Source organism: Chiroxiphia lanceolata, chromosome 13 (assembly GCF_009829145.1).
Source record: "Chiroxiphia lanceolata isolate bChiLan1 chromosome 13, bChiLan1.pri, whole genome shotgun sequence".
Taxonomy (NCBI): domain Eukaryota; kingdom Metazoa; phylum Chordata; class Aves; order Passeriformes; family Pipridae; genus Chiroxiphia; species Chiroxiphia lanceolata.
This window is the reverse complement of record NC_045649.1, coordinates 19,387,863-19,405,964: the sequence shown is the minus strand read 5'-3', so window position 1 is coordinate 19,405,964 and position 18,102 is coordinate 19,387,863. Positions and strand designations below refer to the sequence as shown.

Sequence of the window (18,102 nt, the reverse complement as noted above, 5' to 3'; positions counted from 1 at the left end):
GCGCTCTCGGGGAGCTGTGACCGCGGCACCATGGCAGCGGGGAGGGACGCGGCGCTGCTCGCCTGGATCCTCACCCTCGGGGTGACGGCGCTGGGGGCAACAGGTAAATCCACAGGGTCTTGATGAAGAGGAGTGCAGGGGACTCGCTTATGCAAAGGAACTCTGCATTTCTTAATTGCATCTGCAACCACTGGGAACAATTTACCAGTCCCAACTCAGCTTTCGGATCTGCTCTTCTTGGGCTGCTGCTCTCATCTCAAGGCTGTTTATTTTCAGTTGTTGAGAGAAGTTCTGTGTAGGGAATGGCAAATGATTTCTCACACCACAGGCTGTATTTTCCTCTTTCTTTTTCTTGCACTGAGCATTGAAACAAAGGTGTCCTTTCTCGGCACCATTGGTGATGAACGTGCCAGAGGGAACTGGGGATGTTTAGATCAGGTAGCAGCTCTTCAGTGGGTTCAGGAAAATACCACGAGCACACCCGGAGCTGCCTCCCCTGGGGAACCCCGGGCACCCGACCCTGCTGCACAGAAATGGAGTTGGAATAGCAAATAGTTCTTCATTTCTTTTTGTGATCTCTTTTCAGTCATTCATCTTATTTGCCTTTTTTGCAAATAGCAAAATCAAGATCTTGTGTGCTGAGGCAGAGCAGGCCACGGTACCACATCTGTAACTTGGGACTGAGAACTTTCACACCAATCTTAAAGGGAATCTTATTTAAATGCTAACAGTATCTGTACATGCCAGACATTTTTTAGAAGCTTTTTCTTTTGGCTTTATGTACAATCTAGAGTCTGGAATATATTTAGTCTGTTCATTGCCTTTTCTGAGCGAGAGCAATCTATTGGGCTTTTATGTAACAACCCAGACCAAAAGACATTAAGATCGGTGTGCAATCACTGATGTGAGTGGTAAGACAATACATATGATATACCTGGGGGAAACTATACCCACAGACTAATCAACATGAAGGCTGAAAGAATGTCAGCTAGACTGATTTAATAAAGGTGTAAGAAAAGTGTATTAGAATAAATTAGAAAATCTAAAATTTTGATTAGTAAATGCGAGTAATAAAATTAGTAATATAAAATAGTAAGTTAGTGTACTGTTAGAACTGATTAGAGTTTATTGAAGCCCTATGTATGAAAATTATTAAGTAAACAACAGGTGTATATTTAAGTAGCAAATCCAGCAATTAGAAATCTGGTAAGTACTTACAAATGGACCGATTGTGATTTTGTGCTCACATCCTCCAGGACAAAAAGCAGAGCAACCAGAAGTGGAGACCAAATATGGGAGAGTCCGAGGGTTCCAATTCAAAGTAGACACAGCTGAGAGGAGTGTAAATGTCTTTTTGGGACTTCCTTTTGCTAAACCTCCACTTGGATCCCTGAGGTTTTCTGAGCCCCAGCCACCTGAGCCATGGAAAGGTGTCAGAGATGCCACTTCCTACCCACCAATGTAAGGCAGTGACAAAAACCACTGAATATTTAAGTAATTTTATATTTATATATTATTTCTACATTATATAATAATGTATATACTATTATTTTATATATATAAATATAATTCGTAGAATTTATTATTATTCATTATATTATATTAATATTATTCCTATTTTCTACTTAATCACTTTCTACTACTATAATATTAATTTATATTATAGTATATAAATAAATATTCTCTATTATATTATCGTATGTTCTATTATTTATATTATTTGTATTTATATTATTTTAATCATTTGTATAATTTGTATAATTTATATAATTGTATATTATATTTATATTTACGTTATAAGCAATTTCATGACACTGCTGCACATCCAGGGCAATCAAAATCCACGAAGATAAATTCCTTGGTGCCATCTCGTTACATCTGCAGCTGTTGCAGTGAACACATTTCTAAAGACATCTTTATTAGCTGCTCTCTTTACTGCTATTTAATGGGCATTAGGGATGAACTGATATGGATCAGCACTTTACTGAAAATCCTCTGTCTTGGGAGCATTTGGCCATCACTTCCCAGTGTTTATAAACCTTTGGAATACTTATTAAGGAAAAAATACTGAGTCACATGGTTAATAGGGCACATAAGAAATGCAGGGCAATTCTAGTCTACCTTGTAAATGTTTTATCCATTTGTCCTCTTGCCCTTGTTTAGTGCTCCAAGTCTAATACCTCCCATTACAATATAAAATGCTGTTGGAGATGTAAAATAATTAATTTACATTTCCATTGAAGGCATTTATAGCCCTATGTGTTTGCAGATATATTTCTGTGATATTTTGAAACATGCAGGATTTATCTGCATGTCCCTGCGTATTGCAGTAGGCAGTGGCTCCTTTTTACACATCTCAATAATGAGAGGTCAAAGGAGGAAAACATATTAACAGTATTTGTTGCTTGTTATTTTTTCAGGTGTGTGCAGGATCCAGTCCTAGGACAGTATTTTTCAGACATGATTACTAATAGAAAGGAGAAGGTTCCTCTTCAGGTGTCTGAAGATTGCTTGTACCTAAATGTGTACACACCCGTTTCTGCAGGAGAACAGCAGAAGTTGCCTGTAAGCAAAACCATTATAAAACCTCTAGGAAATTTATTTTATGCTTGATTTCCTCTAAATAATTTGTCCAAAGTCACAGGGTACTGATAAAGTGTAAGTATTTAACAAAATCAATGCCATTTTGTAGACTCGCAGATCCAAACGATTTCTACCATTTTTGAAATGTAATCTGAAAGAATCAGGAGTGAAACAACAAAAGATATTTTATTTTGGGTTAATTTAGTTTTTATCACTGGGAGCTTAGGTCTGTGCTGGGTTGATTCTGGTTTTGTCTTTCCAGGTCTTTGTATGGATACATGGAGGTGGATTAGTTCTTGGAGGAGCTTCACCATATGATGGTTCAGCATTAGCAGCCTTTGAAAATGTGGTGGTTGTAGCAATTCAGTACAGATTAGGTGTCCTTGGATATCTTAGGTAAGATGTTTTATCCCATTTTTTGCCAAGTGATTTCCAAAATGATGTGTGCAAAGCCTTGGTGAAGTGCAAGAGACTCATTTATGCAAAGAAACTCTGCATTTCTTAATTGCATCTGCAACCACTGGGAACAATTTACCAGTCCCAACTCAGCTTTCAGATCTGTTCTTGGATTGCTGCTCTCATCTGAAGGCTGTTTATTTTTCAGTTGTGGAGAGAAGTTCTGTGCAGGGAATGGCAGATGATTTCTCACACCACAGGCTGTATTTTCCACTGCCTTTTTTCTTGCACTGAGCATTGAAACAAAGGTGTCCTTTCTCTGCAGCACTGGTGATGAACATGCCCGAGGGAACTGGGGATATTTAGATCAGGTAGCAGCTCTTCAGTGGATTCAGGAAAACATCATCCATTTTGGAGGAGATCCAGGATCTGTCACTATCACTGGAGAATCTGCAGGAGGAATCAGTGTTTCTGCTCTTGTAAGTTCACAGTAACACTGAATTTTAATTACTTGTGGGATTAAAACCACCATCCCTGTTCATTTTCAGTATCTGCATGAGAAGTCTGGGAGCAAAGGGATGGTGTTACAGTAAGTGGCACATCACCTCTGTCTGTGGTACAACAACAGTACAAGTACTTGTAGTTAGTCCCAAAATGTTATCTCTCATCCACTAAATTAAATTTGGTGTGTTTGCTTTTTTTCAATGCAAACAAACCTGCCAAAGTCTAACCTTGTGAGAAAAGTCCTGTAAGAGGACTCACAGACCAGTCACTTGTGCAAAGTAATCGAGGTGAATAGTCACGAGAGCTGAAATGGACACACATTTTGTGTCCCAGTGATTGTGTTAAAATTTTACATCAACACTGAGCACATTGGCTAAGATGCTCTTCTTCTCCAGCCTCTCACAGTTTGGTGCAGATCACAGAGTGAAACCAGGGTTCATTGTTACATGGGATAAAAATTCCTGTTTCCTAAGCTTTGGCCCCCTGGCCAATAGTTCTTTATTCCCTTTTGCAGCACAGCCTGACTGTCTTAGGCAAATTCCATTAGCTTCTGGTTTGCAGTGGAGTTCCATGAAGTCTGGGAAGCAAATTGCTGTGGGAGGGGAAAACACAAGCATGAAATCCTTATCTCTGCTAGTGCTGCCAAAGCCCTTTGCACAGTTGAACTATGGTCAGAGGCTACAGAATAACAGTCTTATGACATTTGCTTTCAAAACATTTTAAATGGCAATTCCTGATATCAGAATTCTTAGTCAGTGGTTAAAACACAATGCTTGTCATGCTTGTTCTTGCTTTTTCACAGGTCCTATCTCCCCTGGCAAAGGGCTTGTTCCACAGGGCCATTTCAGAGAGTGGTACTGCCCTTCTGGGTTCATTCACTGACCAGCCTAAGGAGGAAGCACAAGTGGGTATTTTGTGCTAATTTTAATTCTTTTTTCAGATAGCTTTGCATATCTTAAACTGTTTATTCTAAAATATAGAAACAGGCTTTTGTTTTTGTGAAACAAAACCCACAGTCAGTAAAGACAGTGTTTCTGTGTGTAAATAGTCCATATTTAATGATGCTCTGCTTTTCAAGTACCCAAATATCCACATATGTGTCAGTGAAAGCAAAAGACTAAGGAAGTGAAGAGAGAAAGTAGGGAAGAAGTGTGAAATGTCAAGGAATATTATAGCATGTAGTGTCTTCAAGAAAAGTTGAGCTATAATTTTTGGCTGGCAAATGGTATCAGATTCTGAATACTCTTCTCTTCCCCTTCTATTTGATGCCTGTTTGCAAACAAACAAGACTTTATTCAGTTTGTTTAATTTGAGAAGTACTGACCTCAACCCTTTTTGTTCTTCTTCAACTATAAGAAACAACTTCAAGGAATGTAGAACCTGGGATATAAAAGAGACAACACTTTAATGAGCTCTCTCTAATGACAGCTGTTACTCCAGCCAAAAAGACATCACCAAAATGGTATCAAGTGCTCTTTGTTACCATACAGATGGTTGTATTCTCTAAGCCCTTTATGCCATTCTGCTTTCTCAGCCCAGCATCTTATTTATTGGAAGGATTATCTTGGCATATTTCTGTATTAAAAAAAAATTGGAAGCATAGGTTTTGTCCTTCTGCCCAGCCCACAGTGTGAAGGTTAAAAGGGCTTCCTATTCCCTCCCTGCACAGCTGGGACATGCAAGGCTCCAGCCATCCTTGTGCAGGAGTTTCTGCTCCCACACTGGGCTCTTGGGTTTGGTGGCTCATACAGTCAGATATAGGAAATGTGTCCAAAAGTGTTTGGTTTTATTGCTTACAGAAAATTGCTGATGTCTCTGGCTGTGAAAAATCCACTTCAGCTGCAATAGTTGAGTGCTTGAGAGAAAAAACAGAAGAAGAGATACTACAACTAACACTAAAAATGGTAGGGAAAATTATACCTCTTGCATTTAAATGACATTTCAAATGTTATCATCACAGAGAATACTATTTGTGTGCTGTGATGTCAGGAGAACTCGAAGTGAGTGTAACCTTTGACTTTCTGGGCCTTTTCAGGACATGACAACACTGCGGCTGTGCAACACCTCCCCTGAGAACTGCAAACAGGTACTGCCCTTTCTGCACGCAGCCTCTTGTGCATGCTCTCCCAGGGAAAGGGAAAGAGTGTATGAAATGTCCCAGTTTCACCTGGAGAACCTGACAATTAATTCATATAATATATTACGTCCAACTTAAAAGGTCTTATCACAATGCTGGGCTATATGTGCCTTTGAAATTTCCACGCTCAAGTTGGTTTTTCCCCCACTGCTCCACACATCTGTAACAATACTGAACGAAGAAAAGATGTAAATTGGACATAATCACTTATGTTTCACAAACATTAGAAATTTAATGCTAATCTTCACAGAAGCTTCTGCCTAGTGCAGAGAATCTGTCAGAAAATTAAAGATGGTTTGAATACCATTACTTATTGTATTTTCATTTGGCTTCGCTTTGGAACCACAGTAAAAAATCTAGACTTTTTTTAGAAGCAAAATTACAGTATTAATGAAGCTTTCCTTTTCTTTTTCCCCCATTTTCTCAGGATTTCTTTTTCATCAGTTCATGTGCAGATGGTGTTTTTTTTCCAAAGAGTCCCAGGCAATTACTATCTGAAAAATCAATCAATGCAGTCCCATATATGATAGGAGTAAATAACGGTGAATTTACATGGGGACTTCCTATGGTAAGAGACTTACAATGTTGTTACCTATGTATCATTTTGTAAATATAAGATTTTCTAAGAAATATGATTCTCTGTATCATGCAGATGATGAAATTTCCTCCTTTCATGGATGGTCTGGATAAAAATGTTGCACGTGAAATTTTGCAGCGCTCCTTAGTAGTATTACATAAGGTAAGAGACCATTTTCAGAATAACCCAGTGCTGCTGCTTCACTTGCTCTGGTTCTGTGTTTGCACTCCTGGAGGGATACATTTCACAGACAAACTTTGTTCTGTTGAGCAGCTTCCTACCCTGGGGCAGTAATGGGCAGCAGTGTGGTGTGTTCCTGTTACCTCTAGTGATTGAAAACACTCTAAATTTCCAGCCTCAGTGCCCCTCTTCTTAAAAAGGAGTTCTGTGGAAATCCAGGAGTGATTCAGGTGTCTAAACACAGGTCTCTTGTGACATTTTAGATACCCCTGGGTTATCCAAGACATGCACAGTCCCAGCAGGTATGACATGAGACCTAATAAAGCACTACTGGGAGACAAGGAAGGACAACTCGAGATCTTTAGGATGCTTGAGGTTTGGCTTCCCTGTACTTTACAAATCTCTCAGCTTTCTGGTTCCTTTGTGCTCTCCTGAAACTACTAAATATAGAAAAAGACAGGTTAAAAGGTAAGAATTAAGGACTCCACAGTACTTGCAAGGGATCATTCAGTGTCACAGACATCCACCACGAACCGAGAAAGGGAGTAAATTATGGTCATCTACAACAATAAATGGATTTCATGAAATCCAGAGGATTTCTTTGCTTTTGTGAGAGTTTATTTCCACAGAATGGAGAACAGTCAACATTGTTGACTACTGTTAATCTAAAGATGTTTGATCTTTAGATCTTGCCTATCTCTTTTCCCTGAGAACACCTATATCTGATAGCTGTGCAACTCCAATCCTGAGCTCTGAGCCACACTCTGACAGTTGAGGATTTTCTCTGAAAGGTAGTATTTGGGGGTTAGCCAGAGACATGCATATGCCACACTCAATTAGTGCTGTTACTCTTCCTAATGATCATGATCCCTGTAAGCGTTGTAAGCCCCTTTTATTGTTCTCTCAGGGTGTTACGTCTGCAGCTGTTGATGGGCTGTACAATGAGTACATAGGGAATACAGACAGCCCTGCTCAAGTGCGAGATGGCCTTCTGGATGCACTGGGAGATGTCTTCTTTGTGTTTTCATCCCTTGAAGTGGCTAAATTCCACAGAGGTAATGCAGCATCAGTAGAAGAAATGTAGAATTCTCACCCGGGCTGTGGTGTGGACAGTATGTGTCACACTTCATTACCCAAAGAACTGATATTTACTGAACATTTAAACAGCTGGTAGTGAAAGTTTATCCTCTTTGGTGGCTCTCAGACTAACACTCTTCCCTGTTTACCAGATGCTGGCAACCCAGTCTACTTCTATGAATTCCAGCATCGACCAAGTGAAGCAGAAGGTGTTTTACCAGACTTTGTAAAAGCAGATCATGCATCCGAGATCGCCTTTGTCTTTGGAAAGCCATTCTTAGCTGGTGATGTATCCATGCTTGCTAAAGTATTCCTTTTAAAGCATCCTTATTGCTCATTTTAGTTATTGGAGGACTTTAGAATAGACTTTCTCTCTTACAAATATTGTAAGAAACACAAAAATTTTCTGTCTTTAGTAGTAGATACTTTTAACGAAATCACTCATCTGCAGCTCTGTCCTAGAGCTCTGCTCAGGTAAAACTGTCATAGCTCAGAGCAACAGGTAGAACTGACTACAGCCTATTGGAATTGGTAGAGCTGCTACTAATTATCCAGTTTCTAATGCTGCCATTTTATCTCTCACTTTGCAGGACATGCTACAGAAGAAGAAAATAAACTTAGCAGAACTATTATGAAATACTGGACTAACTTTGCTAGAAATGGGTGAGAATCATAATGCTATTTACAGCTCAAGTTTGGTCTGTGCTGCCTGAGACATGCCTGAAGCAGTACTTATGTGGTTCCTAGAAATTTGGCAGAATTTAAGATAAATATTGAAGCAAATTATTTCTCTTCTTAATGTCTTTTAAATGAACCTGCAGACACAAAAAGAAAGAAAAAAATAATCCAAGAGCTAGAACTCCATCTGCAATGGAGTTTTAGATCCAAAAGTAATGGCAACTATTAAACTTTTGCTGTTCTGCTGAGGAGCATTTTCATAAAAAACATCCAACTATTCAGGGACCAGAATCACATAATCTGAGCTCGTGTTAGTTTTCTGAAATGCTCAACCCGAGCAGCCAGAGGGCGATGACAGGCAAACGGAAAGCTAACTTTTCCTTGTTATTTCCAGAAATCCCAACGGAGAAGGCTTGGTCCATTGGCCTCAGTATGATCTGGATGAGAAATACCTGGAGATAGACCTGAACCAAAAGGCAGCACAGAAATTCAAAGAAGGCAAAATGAAGTTTTGGACACAGCTCATGAAACAAATGATGAGTGAAAGGAGGGAACACACAGACCTGTAAGAGCTGCAGAGGGTACAGTTTGCTTTTAAGACCCAAAGTAAAGTCAAATAAAATTAGTTTGTCAGGATGCAGAGTTATAATCACCTTCTAACTCACTATCATGTAATCTGTTGTCCTGGTCACAGTGAAAGGAGAGAAACAAGGGAAATCTGGAATGTTTTTTGGACTAAAAATCACTATTTAATGGAGCAAGCAGAAACACCCCCCCCCTCGATCTTTCAGGCTCAAACAGACCACAGTATCTACTCAGTGGATATCAAAACTGAATAATGAGGAGGGAATTGGCAAATAAATTGAAATCTGTAAGAAATTATTTATACAGAATATATTGTAAGTGTCTGGCTACCTTTTATGCTTACTCCCCTCTTCTTTCAGAAGAGCATGGTCAGTTGTCCTTACAGCCTCTTTCCACTTTCTTTAATTGGAAATAGCTTGTAGGGAGCAGAGCATCCATCAATTTACATCTGTGAGATTGGCTCAACATCCCTCAACTGAGGACAGAAAATCTCTACTTGTTTTATTGGTTTGTGAATTGTTATAAATAAATGTTGCTCTTAATTTTTTTGGAACTTCCTTTTCTTTCACTTAACTGACACAGGCTCATTCCAAGAGGTTAAATCACACCCAGGAAGCCAGAAAGGTGCCCAGTTTCTTTCTTCAACCTGAAGGGTCTCAGGTATGAGTTTTTCAGGTTTCTTTGCAGAACCTGAGGCTCAATGCTCCAGGATTGACACAAACTGTTCTGTGGTGTGATTATGTGTTCTTCAGTCTGGCAAATTCCCAGTTCACTGGCAGGAGGGAGGAAGCATTGCTGGCAGGACAGACCCCACTGAGGCAGAGGGAGAGCAAAGGTGTTGGCTCAGCATTGTCCACAGGCCCTCAGAGAGGAGACCTGCTGATGTGCAAAATGCACCCCCAGTCTTCCACCTTCCAAGGGCACCAGCAGCTGTGACCACATTTGTGGCACATCTGGAACGTGTCAGGGCACACAAGTGGTGAAGTGGCTTTTTGCAAAGTCACATGACAAGCAAGAGACACTTGCCAGGCACAAAGGAACAGGCAATGCAAGTATCCAGGAATCCACAAGAACTCTGCTCATAACAAGAAAAAAACAGCAATAGAATAGCTCTACATAAAATAGCTCTAAATAAAATAGCTCCTTTAACTGGTGCCAGGCTCCCCCTCCCATCTCCCACAGCACCCCACAGCCTGTGGCTGCTCCTCCCAGGAGGGGCTGTCACAGTGACACAACTGCCTGCAGATGTTGAATTCTAGTAGATGTTTTCTTCGTCCTCCTCTCCTCTGGGTTCACTTGGACTTGCTTTTACACCCAGGTGGACCTTGAGCAGTGGACATGCCTGGACATGCCCTTCTGGGCATTTTTTTTTTCCCCTAATTTGAAAAAACCCCAGCTGCTACCATTACTTGCAAAAAGCCATCATTAAGTAATTGCAGCAACCATAGTGCTGGACATTTTATTCCTCCCCTTGATTTGGTCTGAAATAGCCTTTGTGTCCATTATTGGTTTGTTAGTTGAACCACTGTTTCTGTCCTTGTAGGTTCACAAAAATCATTTTCTTAAACAAGATAAAAGAAATTCTGTGTGTTTGGGAATGCAAAGTCATAAGTACAACCTGTGAGAAAGGGAGCCCTGGTATTTTATTAGGCACATATGATAACAAAGGACTTTCTGACTGTGAGAAGAAGCATTTTGTCCATGTGTCCTCTTTAAAACCCAAACATAAAGAATGGCACAGTGTCAAACAGCTGAGAAAGGAGTAATACCACAGCCACGATGTGTAGGCTACCATTAAGCAGCAGGTTCCTACATTATACTCCAAACCTCATTTTATTTTATAGCTTTAATATTAATGGTACTTGGTACAGTCACCCAATTCGGCTCAAGGTAACAGTGCATATACATTAAATACAAATGGATGCACCTCTGTTTGCAGTTCATTTAGTTGATAATATTCAGCAAGAACTGCTGCTATTGTTCTGTTTTTCACACAGAACCCTTAATCTTTTTTTTTTAAATGTATTAACAAGACATAATTTCTATAATTGCCTTTCCAAGTCAGCCACCAAGTTTGTTATGTGCCAGTCCTGCTTCTCAGGGCATCTTATTCCAAAATGTGGAATATGTAAAAATTTTCTTAAAAAAAAGGATGTTCTTTGATGTTTAATCTTTGTATACTTTCAAGCCTAATCAACAAGGAGGGAGATTTAATCTGTGGAACAGAGAGCAGCCAGCAAGTCTAAGTGATGTCCAGGTATTAGTTAGAAAGACAAATTAATTGTCGGTAGAATTGCCTTGTTAAGGTTTAGGGCTGGACGTGTTTCAATGATCTCAGACTTGGGGGAGGTTAACAAGGCTTGGGAAGAAGGATGTACCACTGATTTGGGCACAGGGAATGCAGAATTTACAGGCCATAAGGACATTTGGTGCATAAAGATAAAAAAGAAACTAATAAAGACAACTCAGCAACTGTGCTGAAATCAGGTCCAGCTGGGCAAAGGGTAATTCCAGCAGGGGCAGGTCACGACCATCGACTAACGGTCTCTGATCCAAAAGAAGGAGAACACTGAGCATGGGACTAATTAGCATGAGAAGCGAGGGAATTATTAACGAATAGAACACTAATTAACAAGAGGACTAGGTGGTAACTTGTAGCCAACGAACCTTAGTGCCTTTGTTTGCTAAAGTGTATAAACAGTGAAAAGCTTTGACAGTCGCTGTGCGGCCTTTGCCGCCCCAGCGCCCCTTCCTGCGGAGAGCTGGCGATAACCGCGGGGTCTGCGCTCTGTGCGCGGGGCCGGCAAGGTCCGTCTGTGCGCGGTGTCTGTCCGGGGTTGTCACGGTCCGTCTGTGCGCGGTGTCTGTCCGGGGTTGTCACGGTCCGTCTGTGCGCGGTGTCTGTCCGGGGTTGTCACGGTCCGTCTGTGCGCGGTGTCTGTCCGGGGTTGTCACGGTCCGTCTGTGCGCGGTGTCTGTCGGGGCCGGAGCTGCCGCCGCACCCGCCGTGCCGCGAGATCCGGCTCCGCCCGCGGGCACGCGCACCCCGGGCACGCGCAGGGCGGGTCGGGGCCGCCATGTCGGGCGAGCCGGCCGTGCTGCTCGGGCTGCGGGACGCGCCCATGGCCGGGCCGGCCGGGGCCGCGCCGCTCCCCGCATGGGCCACCAACAAGCTGGGCGGCTCCGCGGTACGGCCGGGGCCGGGCCGGGCCCGGGGGTGGATGGCGGGGCCTGGTCCGGCCGGGTCTCCGCGGCGGGCGGATGGCGGGACCGGGCGGGTGTCAGCGCCGGGCGGGTGTTGCAGGGCCGGGATCGGCTGGTCGGTGTCGGGCTGTGCCGGTCGGTTCCGGCCCGGCCGCCTCCCAGTGCCGTGCCCGTGCTGAGGGCTGTGCTGGTCAGTGCCGGCCGTGCCTCAGCGCGGGGCTGAGGGCTGGGCTGTGCCGGTCGGTGCCGAGGCGGTGCCGGTCGGTGCCGGCCGTGCCTCAGTGCCGCCCCCTTTGCAGGACTGGCCGCCGCGGGTGCGGGCGGCCCCGCGGTGCGGGCGGTGCGGGCGGGCGCTGTCGCTGCTGGTGCAGGTGTACTGCCCGCTGGAGCGCGGGCCCGCGCACCGCGCCCTGCACGTGTTCGCCTGCGCCGCGCCCGGCTGCGGCCCCGCCGCGCACAGGTGAGCCCGGGGGGACGGCAGCCCGCGGTGTGGGGGGTGTTCCTGCCGCTCTTCCCCGCGCTCACCGTGTCTCTCTTTGCCCCACGCCGAAGCTGGAAGGTGCTGCGCTCCCAGTACTCGCAGGCGCAGGAGAAGGAAGCCCGAGCCCACCCCGTGACACAGGTACCGCTCACAGCCTGCCCGCCGCTGCGCCACGGCTGGGGGGAGGCTTGGAAATAGAGCCACGGCTGAGCTGGAAGAGCTTCACACCTTATGTCCCGTTGTTTAAGTAACCACAACGTTTCTCCAGAAGCTGTGCTATACATTAGCTTCCAGTCACATGCGTGGTCGTGTGAAGAAGTCATGTCACGGAATTTTTGACACCATACTACATTGTTTACTAGAAGATTAGATCACAGATGTAAGTTGTGTTAGGATGATTTTAAAGTGGAAATCATACTTCAGCTGTATGGTCAAAATTGGTATTTAATACTTTAGTTAGTGGTGCTAACTAAACATCATTTTTCAGCTTCAAATGATTGGGCTGTACTGTTTAGGTTCAGACCTTTAAGATGTTTTCTTTATGTTCTAATTCAAATTTATTTTTTAAAAAATTGTCATGAGTTTTAATTAATCCAACTGAAGTATTGTTAATATACTCGTGAGAAAAAACTGCATATTGGCTTAAGCAGATTGGAAGAGGCAGGTGGCAGTCAAATTAGCGAAAACAGGCAGGAACTGTTTATTCAGCTGGGGCATTTGCAATGTGAAATTTTGGTCTGTAAATGAGCTTTACTCTGACAAAATGATGGTGGTGTCATTACTGTTGTTATTACTTCCTTCCACATTCTGCCCTTGGACTTAACTGTGTGGCAGTAACTGTGCTGCAGCTGGAGGACCCCAGCCAGCTGGCAGGGCCATGGCAGCAGGATGGACAAGGGCCACTCAAACTGCTGATGAATTCCTGTTCTGATTCTCCAGCGTGAGATGTTCCTTGCCATAACTGTTCTGATGTGAAAAGTAAATGTGTGTATGATGGGAAGTAACACTGTGAGGAGAATATGTGAAATAACACTGAGCACTAGGTTAAGGTTTCAGTTTTCTCAGCTGTTAGGAAACTCTATTTGAAGTGCTTTAGGGTGGATGACTTGACAATGTTCTCTTTCCTTTTTTGGGGGGTTCTCAGAAACAAGGATCAAACTTTGCTGCAAAGGATTGGTGTGAGGAGGCAGATGACTGGGGAGTCAGTGATGCAGCAGAGCCTCCTGCATGTGCCTCCCTGCTGGGCTTAGGTGAAGCAGTGAGCAGCTCCTTGTCCAGAGAGCTGGACTGTGCATCCCAGCTCCAACAGCTTCGCTTGGCTGAGGCTGCAGAGGGCTCAGGTTCCCAGGACACACATCCTGCAGCCAGTGAGGAAATGGTAATGGAAACACCTGGTCCTGCTCCTGTCTTCCAACCCTTTTATATTAATGTGGTGGATGAGGAAGACTGCAGTGGCTTCCTGGATACAGACCATGCAGATGAGCTACTGAAGGAGTATCAGCAGAGAGAGGGGCTTGATTTGGAACAGATGATGTCAGAAAGGTGAGAACAGGTTTGGATTTCATGGTGAAACTGGAGGAATTGTGTAGTTTCCTGTGTGCTGACTGATGATCTAAATGGGACTGCCACTAAACCTGGATGATTTTGTTTGGAACTGGCTCCTTCAGGAACACTGGTTTGTTGGAAGAACAGAACAGTGCACCCAGTTCTGTCAAATTTTGAGTTTTTCAAAGATGCATCTATTTCTGAGCAGTTGGAATGTTCTTGGGCTCTAGATAGAGCAGAGGACAGTCAATCTCTGGATCCAAACCAGGGTGGCTGAAACAATATCTGTGCTAAGTGGCATGGGTTTATATTGTGACATTTGACACTTTTTCTTTACAAGGCTAAAGCTTTTCTTATGTTGCAGTTGCATTTTGAAGAGTTCAAGGATTTAGGGATTTTTGGCTAGAGACTGTCATGATGGTAAGACTCCTGAAGGTTTAGTGAAGGTTGTCTGAAAAACAATTTTTGAATGTAGTTACTGAAAACATTTTCTTAATAAAATGTTTAACTTAGGTGATCACAGTGAGCACTTATATCCGGGTCATTTGACTTTTCCTGAGTTGTGGACAATGTTGAATTTGTTTATAGCTAAAGCTACTGTCCTTGCATAATCTGCATAGAACACTTGTCAGCAGTGGTGTTCCTGTTGAGTTTTGTTGACTTTTATAGAATCATAGAACCTTAATTATGTTTGATTCAAAACTGAAAAAGACAACATCATAATTTAAAAACTAGAAAAACTTTTGAGAAGTTACTAAAGGGTTTTTTGAAGGAATAAAGCTGGTGGATTTGAATCCCATGGGATAGTTTGAAGCACTGTTGGTAATTGTAAGCCACCAGAAACTGAAGAACCAGAAGCAGAATGTTCACTTGCAACCCCTAATAGGAATTGTCTCCTAACATATATAGTTTTGTTTAGTGTACTTAGTGTAATTAAATGTGAGTGTATAGTAACCACTGCTTATTTACAACATGCATGTCATACTGAAAACCTTATTGAACATCTTGTTTCTTTCCTTGTTTTCTTCCAGCTTTGCAGGTGAAGGTGGTAATGAAAAATATGAGAAGAGTGAAGTCAAAAGCTGGGACCACACGTTTCATAAATTTATGAAAAGAATATCTCTGTGTCCTGAACAGATTCTAAGGTAATCTAGTTGTAATGGGGAGATACAGATTGTAGACTTGCATTGTTAGTACATCAAACCAAACTATTTCTTTGGAAAGATATGTATGCTTTTATTTCTTCATCAAAAAATTTATTATAGTTGTTGCCATGGCTGTGTGGTCAGGCTTCAGTCCCTGGTTGGGCTGGTTTTGTACAAAGTCTGAGTAGATGAGAAGCAAAGTAGGATCAGAGGCCCCAGCTCTGGCTATAGGAGACTTTTTTGACACAAGACCTGGTGAGAACAGACCCAGACCGTCTGTGAAGACTCACTGAAATGCAGACACAGATTTTCAAGAGACTGTTTTGAGGTGGAAGTCTGGGAAGTAAGGTGGAACAGTGCTGTGCTGTTGGGACAGGTCTCCCAGGCTACCTCCTCCTGTCAAATTTTGTAACCTGTTTGTAATTTCTAATGTTTCAGTCCTTGAGATGTTACTGGATTAAGAAATTACTTGTTTAAAAGCTTCAGTTCTGTAACTTCTTGTGCTGATCCCCTGCAGTCTTCAGGTCTTGTAAATGTGTAGCTTTCCCCAGAGCAGAAGCAGTGTAACCTCAGAGTAGCTACTCTCCCAAAAGAGGAGTTAATTCTGCGTGGGAGTATAACAAGGGGATTAAATCATAAGTCATTCATAGTAGCAGATAATACACAAGGTTTTCCTGGGTCACACCAAGTGTTCCAGAGTCCAGTGCTGCCTGGCTGGTCAGGCCGGCTCAGTGTAGTGACAAGACTTTTGCTTTATCAAGTTTCCAGAATCAAGTGGAACCAACTGGTGCCTTTTTGATGGGAGCTGAAGTCTGAGGGACTGGTTACACACATTAGAAACATTAGTGACTTTCATTAATTAACTACCAAAGGTTATACAGGAGATGTAGTAACACAGAGTGCAAGTAGCATTTCTTTCAGCTTTTCACTGGGTCTATCACTTTGCAGTATTGTGCTCTTGGAATTTTTTATTCTAAAACATCACCTCTGGTGATTCCTGGGACGTAAAATATTAATTATAAATAATAAAATATTTAAAATCGTTAAAATCTAAATATTACATTATTAAAAATATATTTTAAAGTTTAAATATTAATATAATACTCATTATAATCTTTCCATAGCCCTCCCTTTGCCCTCGCTGGGTTATGTCAGGGCTGTTGGACTCCCATTGCTCCTGGGCTGTGGATCTTGTTGAGCTTCAGCAAAGCACACAATCTCCTGCTTGGTGTTCAGTGGAAACCATCCTTGGTCTGGGTTTCCTGTTAGTTGTGAGGCTGTGAGAGCTCTTAAAAATAAAACACCAGTTCTGAGCCATAACTGCAGTGGGTTTGAGACCTATTCTGTGTTGAATCTTTTCCTTGAATCTTACCTTTTACTGCTACTAGGATTCCACTTTTCAGGAAAGTGTAGTTTCCTTAATTAAATGAGTCAGGTACAGCATATTTTGGAGGTGTCAATTCAAAGCATTTATCTCCTTAAAACCAGGTCTTTCCTAAAGATTTTCCACGTGTTGGCCTTCCAAGTATTTCCCCCTTCCCATCTTTATTCTTTGTTTAATGACTCTTTTGAAGCTTAGGCAATGATTCTGACTCATAACCATGGTTTTTACTTCAAGCTAGTTCAGAGAGTGCAGTGAAACCAGAACACAGTTGCCAAGATGTCAGTTTTCCTATCAAATTTAGGTGGTAAAAAATAATTAATTGTTCCTTCCTTTCTTCTCTTAGATACTCTTGGGGTGGGCAGCCTCTGTTCATCACGTGTCCTCCAGCCAACATCAGCCAGGGCGTTCCAGCCTGCAGTACCTGTGGGAGCAGCAGGGTGTTTGAATTGCAGCTGATGCCAGCCCTGGTCAGCCTGCTCCAGAGTGACTCAGGTGCTGAGCTCTGCCTTAGTCCAGTCAATACCAGAAACTGTCACCTTTTTGGTATTTGGATTGTTTCTTTTTCCCCACAGGCACTGATGTGCTTCACTACAGTAATCATGTTCTGTAGAATTCACTATTTCCCTTAGAGATTTCGCTGAGCAAAAGGGAGTACTCTGTGATTGCACCTTCACTTGCTCACCAGTGAACTTTAATAGCTCCAACAGGGATCATTCCACGACCCTGGGAATAATTTGTCTTTATTGCCTCTTAAAGGAGGCCTTGGAAAATAATAAATATTGTCAGATAAGATTGTAGACACTTAAGGAGCTCTTTAAAAATTCCAAGTCAGCTTGCTTTAAAACGTTTAAAATCAGAAAATGCTGTGTACATAGGAGACTGAATATGAGAAATAGTTTCTGAGTTAATGGTTTCTGCAAAGATTGAAGTATAGTGGTAAGCAATAGTCCCCAGTTATGTCACTTTTCTTGCCTTCACCTGCCTTTGTTGCTTTGTTTTTAGATCTGTCAGTGGAATTTGGAACTGTTATAGTTTACACGTGCGAGAGAAGCTGTTGGCCAACAAATCACCAAACACCTCTTGAAGAATTTATTTTTGTACAAGAAGACCCAGATCAGAAATTATTTAAATAAATTGTATTTCTCTACATAGATGAAAAGTCCGTTGGATGTTTTTTCTTGTTATGGGTTTTTGTTTTTTTCTTAACTACAAGGGAAAGTGTATAACAATGCAACAATCCAATTGTGCTGCTTTAATTTTAAACTGCCTGCATTCTTCTCTGGCATTCCCTGTTGGTTTGGGCTAAATTGCAGTATCTAAATTGACTGAATGGAGGAGTAATTTAAGTCAGTGTCCTTCGAGCATTCCGTACAGGTTTAATGCTGCAGGATAAATTAGTGCTGTAAAAGTGTGTGCTTAAAATGAGGGGAGGGGGAGACACACAGAGAGACAACAGGACAGCCTGAACTGGTGGAATGTGTTTGCAAAGCTACTTTTTAATGGAAGAATTGTAGCTTATGACATCAACTTCTGGAGGAGAGTTAGTTAACTTAGGGTGAGTAATAATAATAAATATACAAAAAATATTAAATATAAATATGTTAAGTAGATTAAAAATATAGAATA

The 18,102-nt window shown here is 42.2% G+C and overlaps 2 protein-coding genes across 3 annotated transcripts; both read left to right on the top strand.

Moving 5' to 3' along the window:
* LOC116793214 (fatty acyl-CoA hydrolase precursor, medium chain-like) lies at window positions 1–8,900 on the top strand. 2 transcript variants are annotated; one of them, XM_032700892.1, is made up of 14 exons: window positions 1–103; window positions 1,257–1,461; window positions 2,421–2,565; window positions 2,846–2,979; window positions 3,305–3,458; window positions 4,286–4,387; window positions 5,283–5,387; window positions 5,519–5,569; window positions 6,048–6,188; window positions 6,273–6,359; window positions 7,285–7,432; window positions 7,607–7,738; window positions 8,045–8,117; window positions 8,527–8,900. In XM_032700892.1, exons 1-14 carry the CDS (start codon window positions 31–33, stop codon window positions 8,699–8,701), a joined length of 1,725 nt encoding a protein of 574 aa, XP_032556783.1. In that variant the 5' UTR covers window positions 1–30; the 3' UTR covers window positions 8,702–8,900. The 2 variants fall into 2 exon arrangements, with proteins under 2 accessions (XP_032556783.1, XP_032556784.1); XM_032700893.1 differs by lacking the exon at window positions 5,519–5,569.
* A 2,887-nt stretch (window positions 8,901–11,787) lies between these two features.
* Window positions 11,788–17,635, top strand: PDCD2L (programmed cell death 2 like). Its single transcript, XM_032700895.1, has 7 exons — window positions 11,788–11,905; window positions 12,221–12,381; window positions 12,474–12,543; window positions 13,547–13,944; window positions 14,979–15,092; window positions 16,820–16,968; window positions 17,479–17,635. The coding sequence occupies exons 1-7, from the start codon at window positions 11,795–11,797 to the stop codon at window positions 17,607–17,609; spliced, it is 1,134 nt and encodes a 377-aa protein (XP_032556786.1). The 5' UTR covers window positions 11,788–11,794; the 3' UTR covers window positions 17,610–17,635.
* The last annotated feature ends 467 nt before the right edge of the window (window positions 17,636–18,102 follow it).

Excerpts from the sequence above, each read along its gene's own strand:
- LOC116793214 (XM_032700892.1), top strand. The coding sequence starts at position 31 with ATGGCAGCGGGGAGGGACGCGGCGCTGCTCGCCTGGATCCTCACCCTC. Across the intron at positions 4,388-5,282 it reads AGCCTAAGGAGGAAGCACAA|AAAATTGCTGATGTCTCTGG; the intron begins GTGGGTATTTTG and ends TATTGCTTACAG. Across the intron at positions 7,739-8,044 it reads TGGAAAGCCATTCTTAGCTG|GACATGCTACAGAAGAAGAA; the intron begins GTGATGTATCCA and ends CTCACTTTGCAG.
- PDCD2L (XM_032700895.1), top strand. The coding sequence starts at position 11,795 with ATGTCGGGCGAGCCGGCCGTGCTGCTCGGGCTGCGGGACGCGCCCATG. Across the intron at positions 13,945-14,978 it reads GAACAGATGATGTCAGAAAG|CTTTGCAGGTGAAGGTGGTA; the intron begins GTGAGAACAGGT and ends GTTTTCTTCCAG. Across the intron at positions 16,969-17,478 it reads CCTGCTCCAGAGTGACTCAG|ATCTGTCAGTGGAATTTGGA; the intron begins GTGCTGAGCTCT and ends CTTTGTTTTTAG.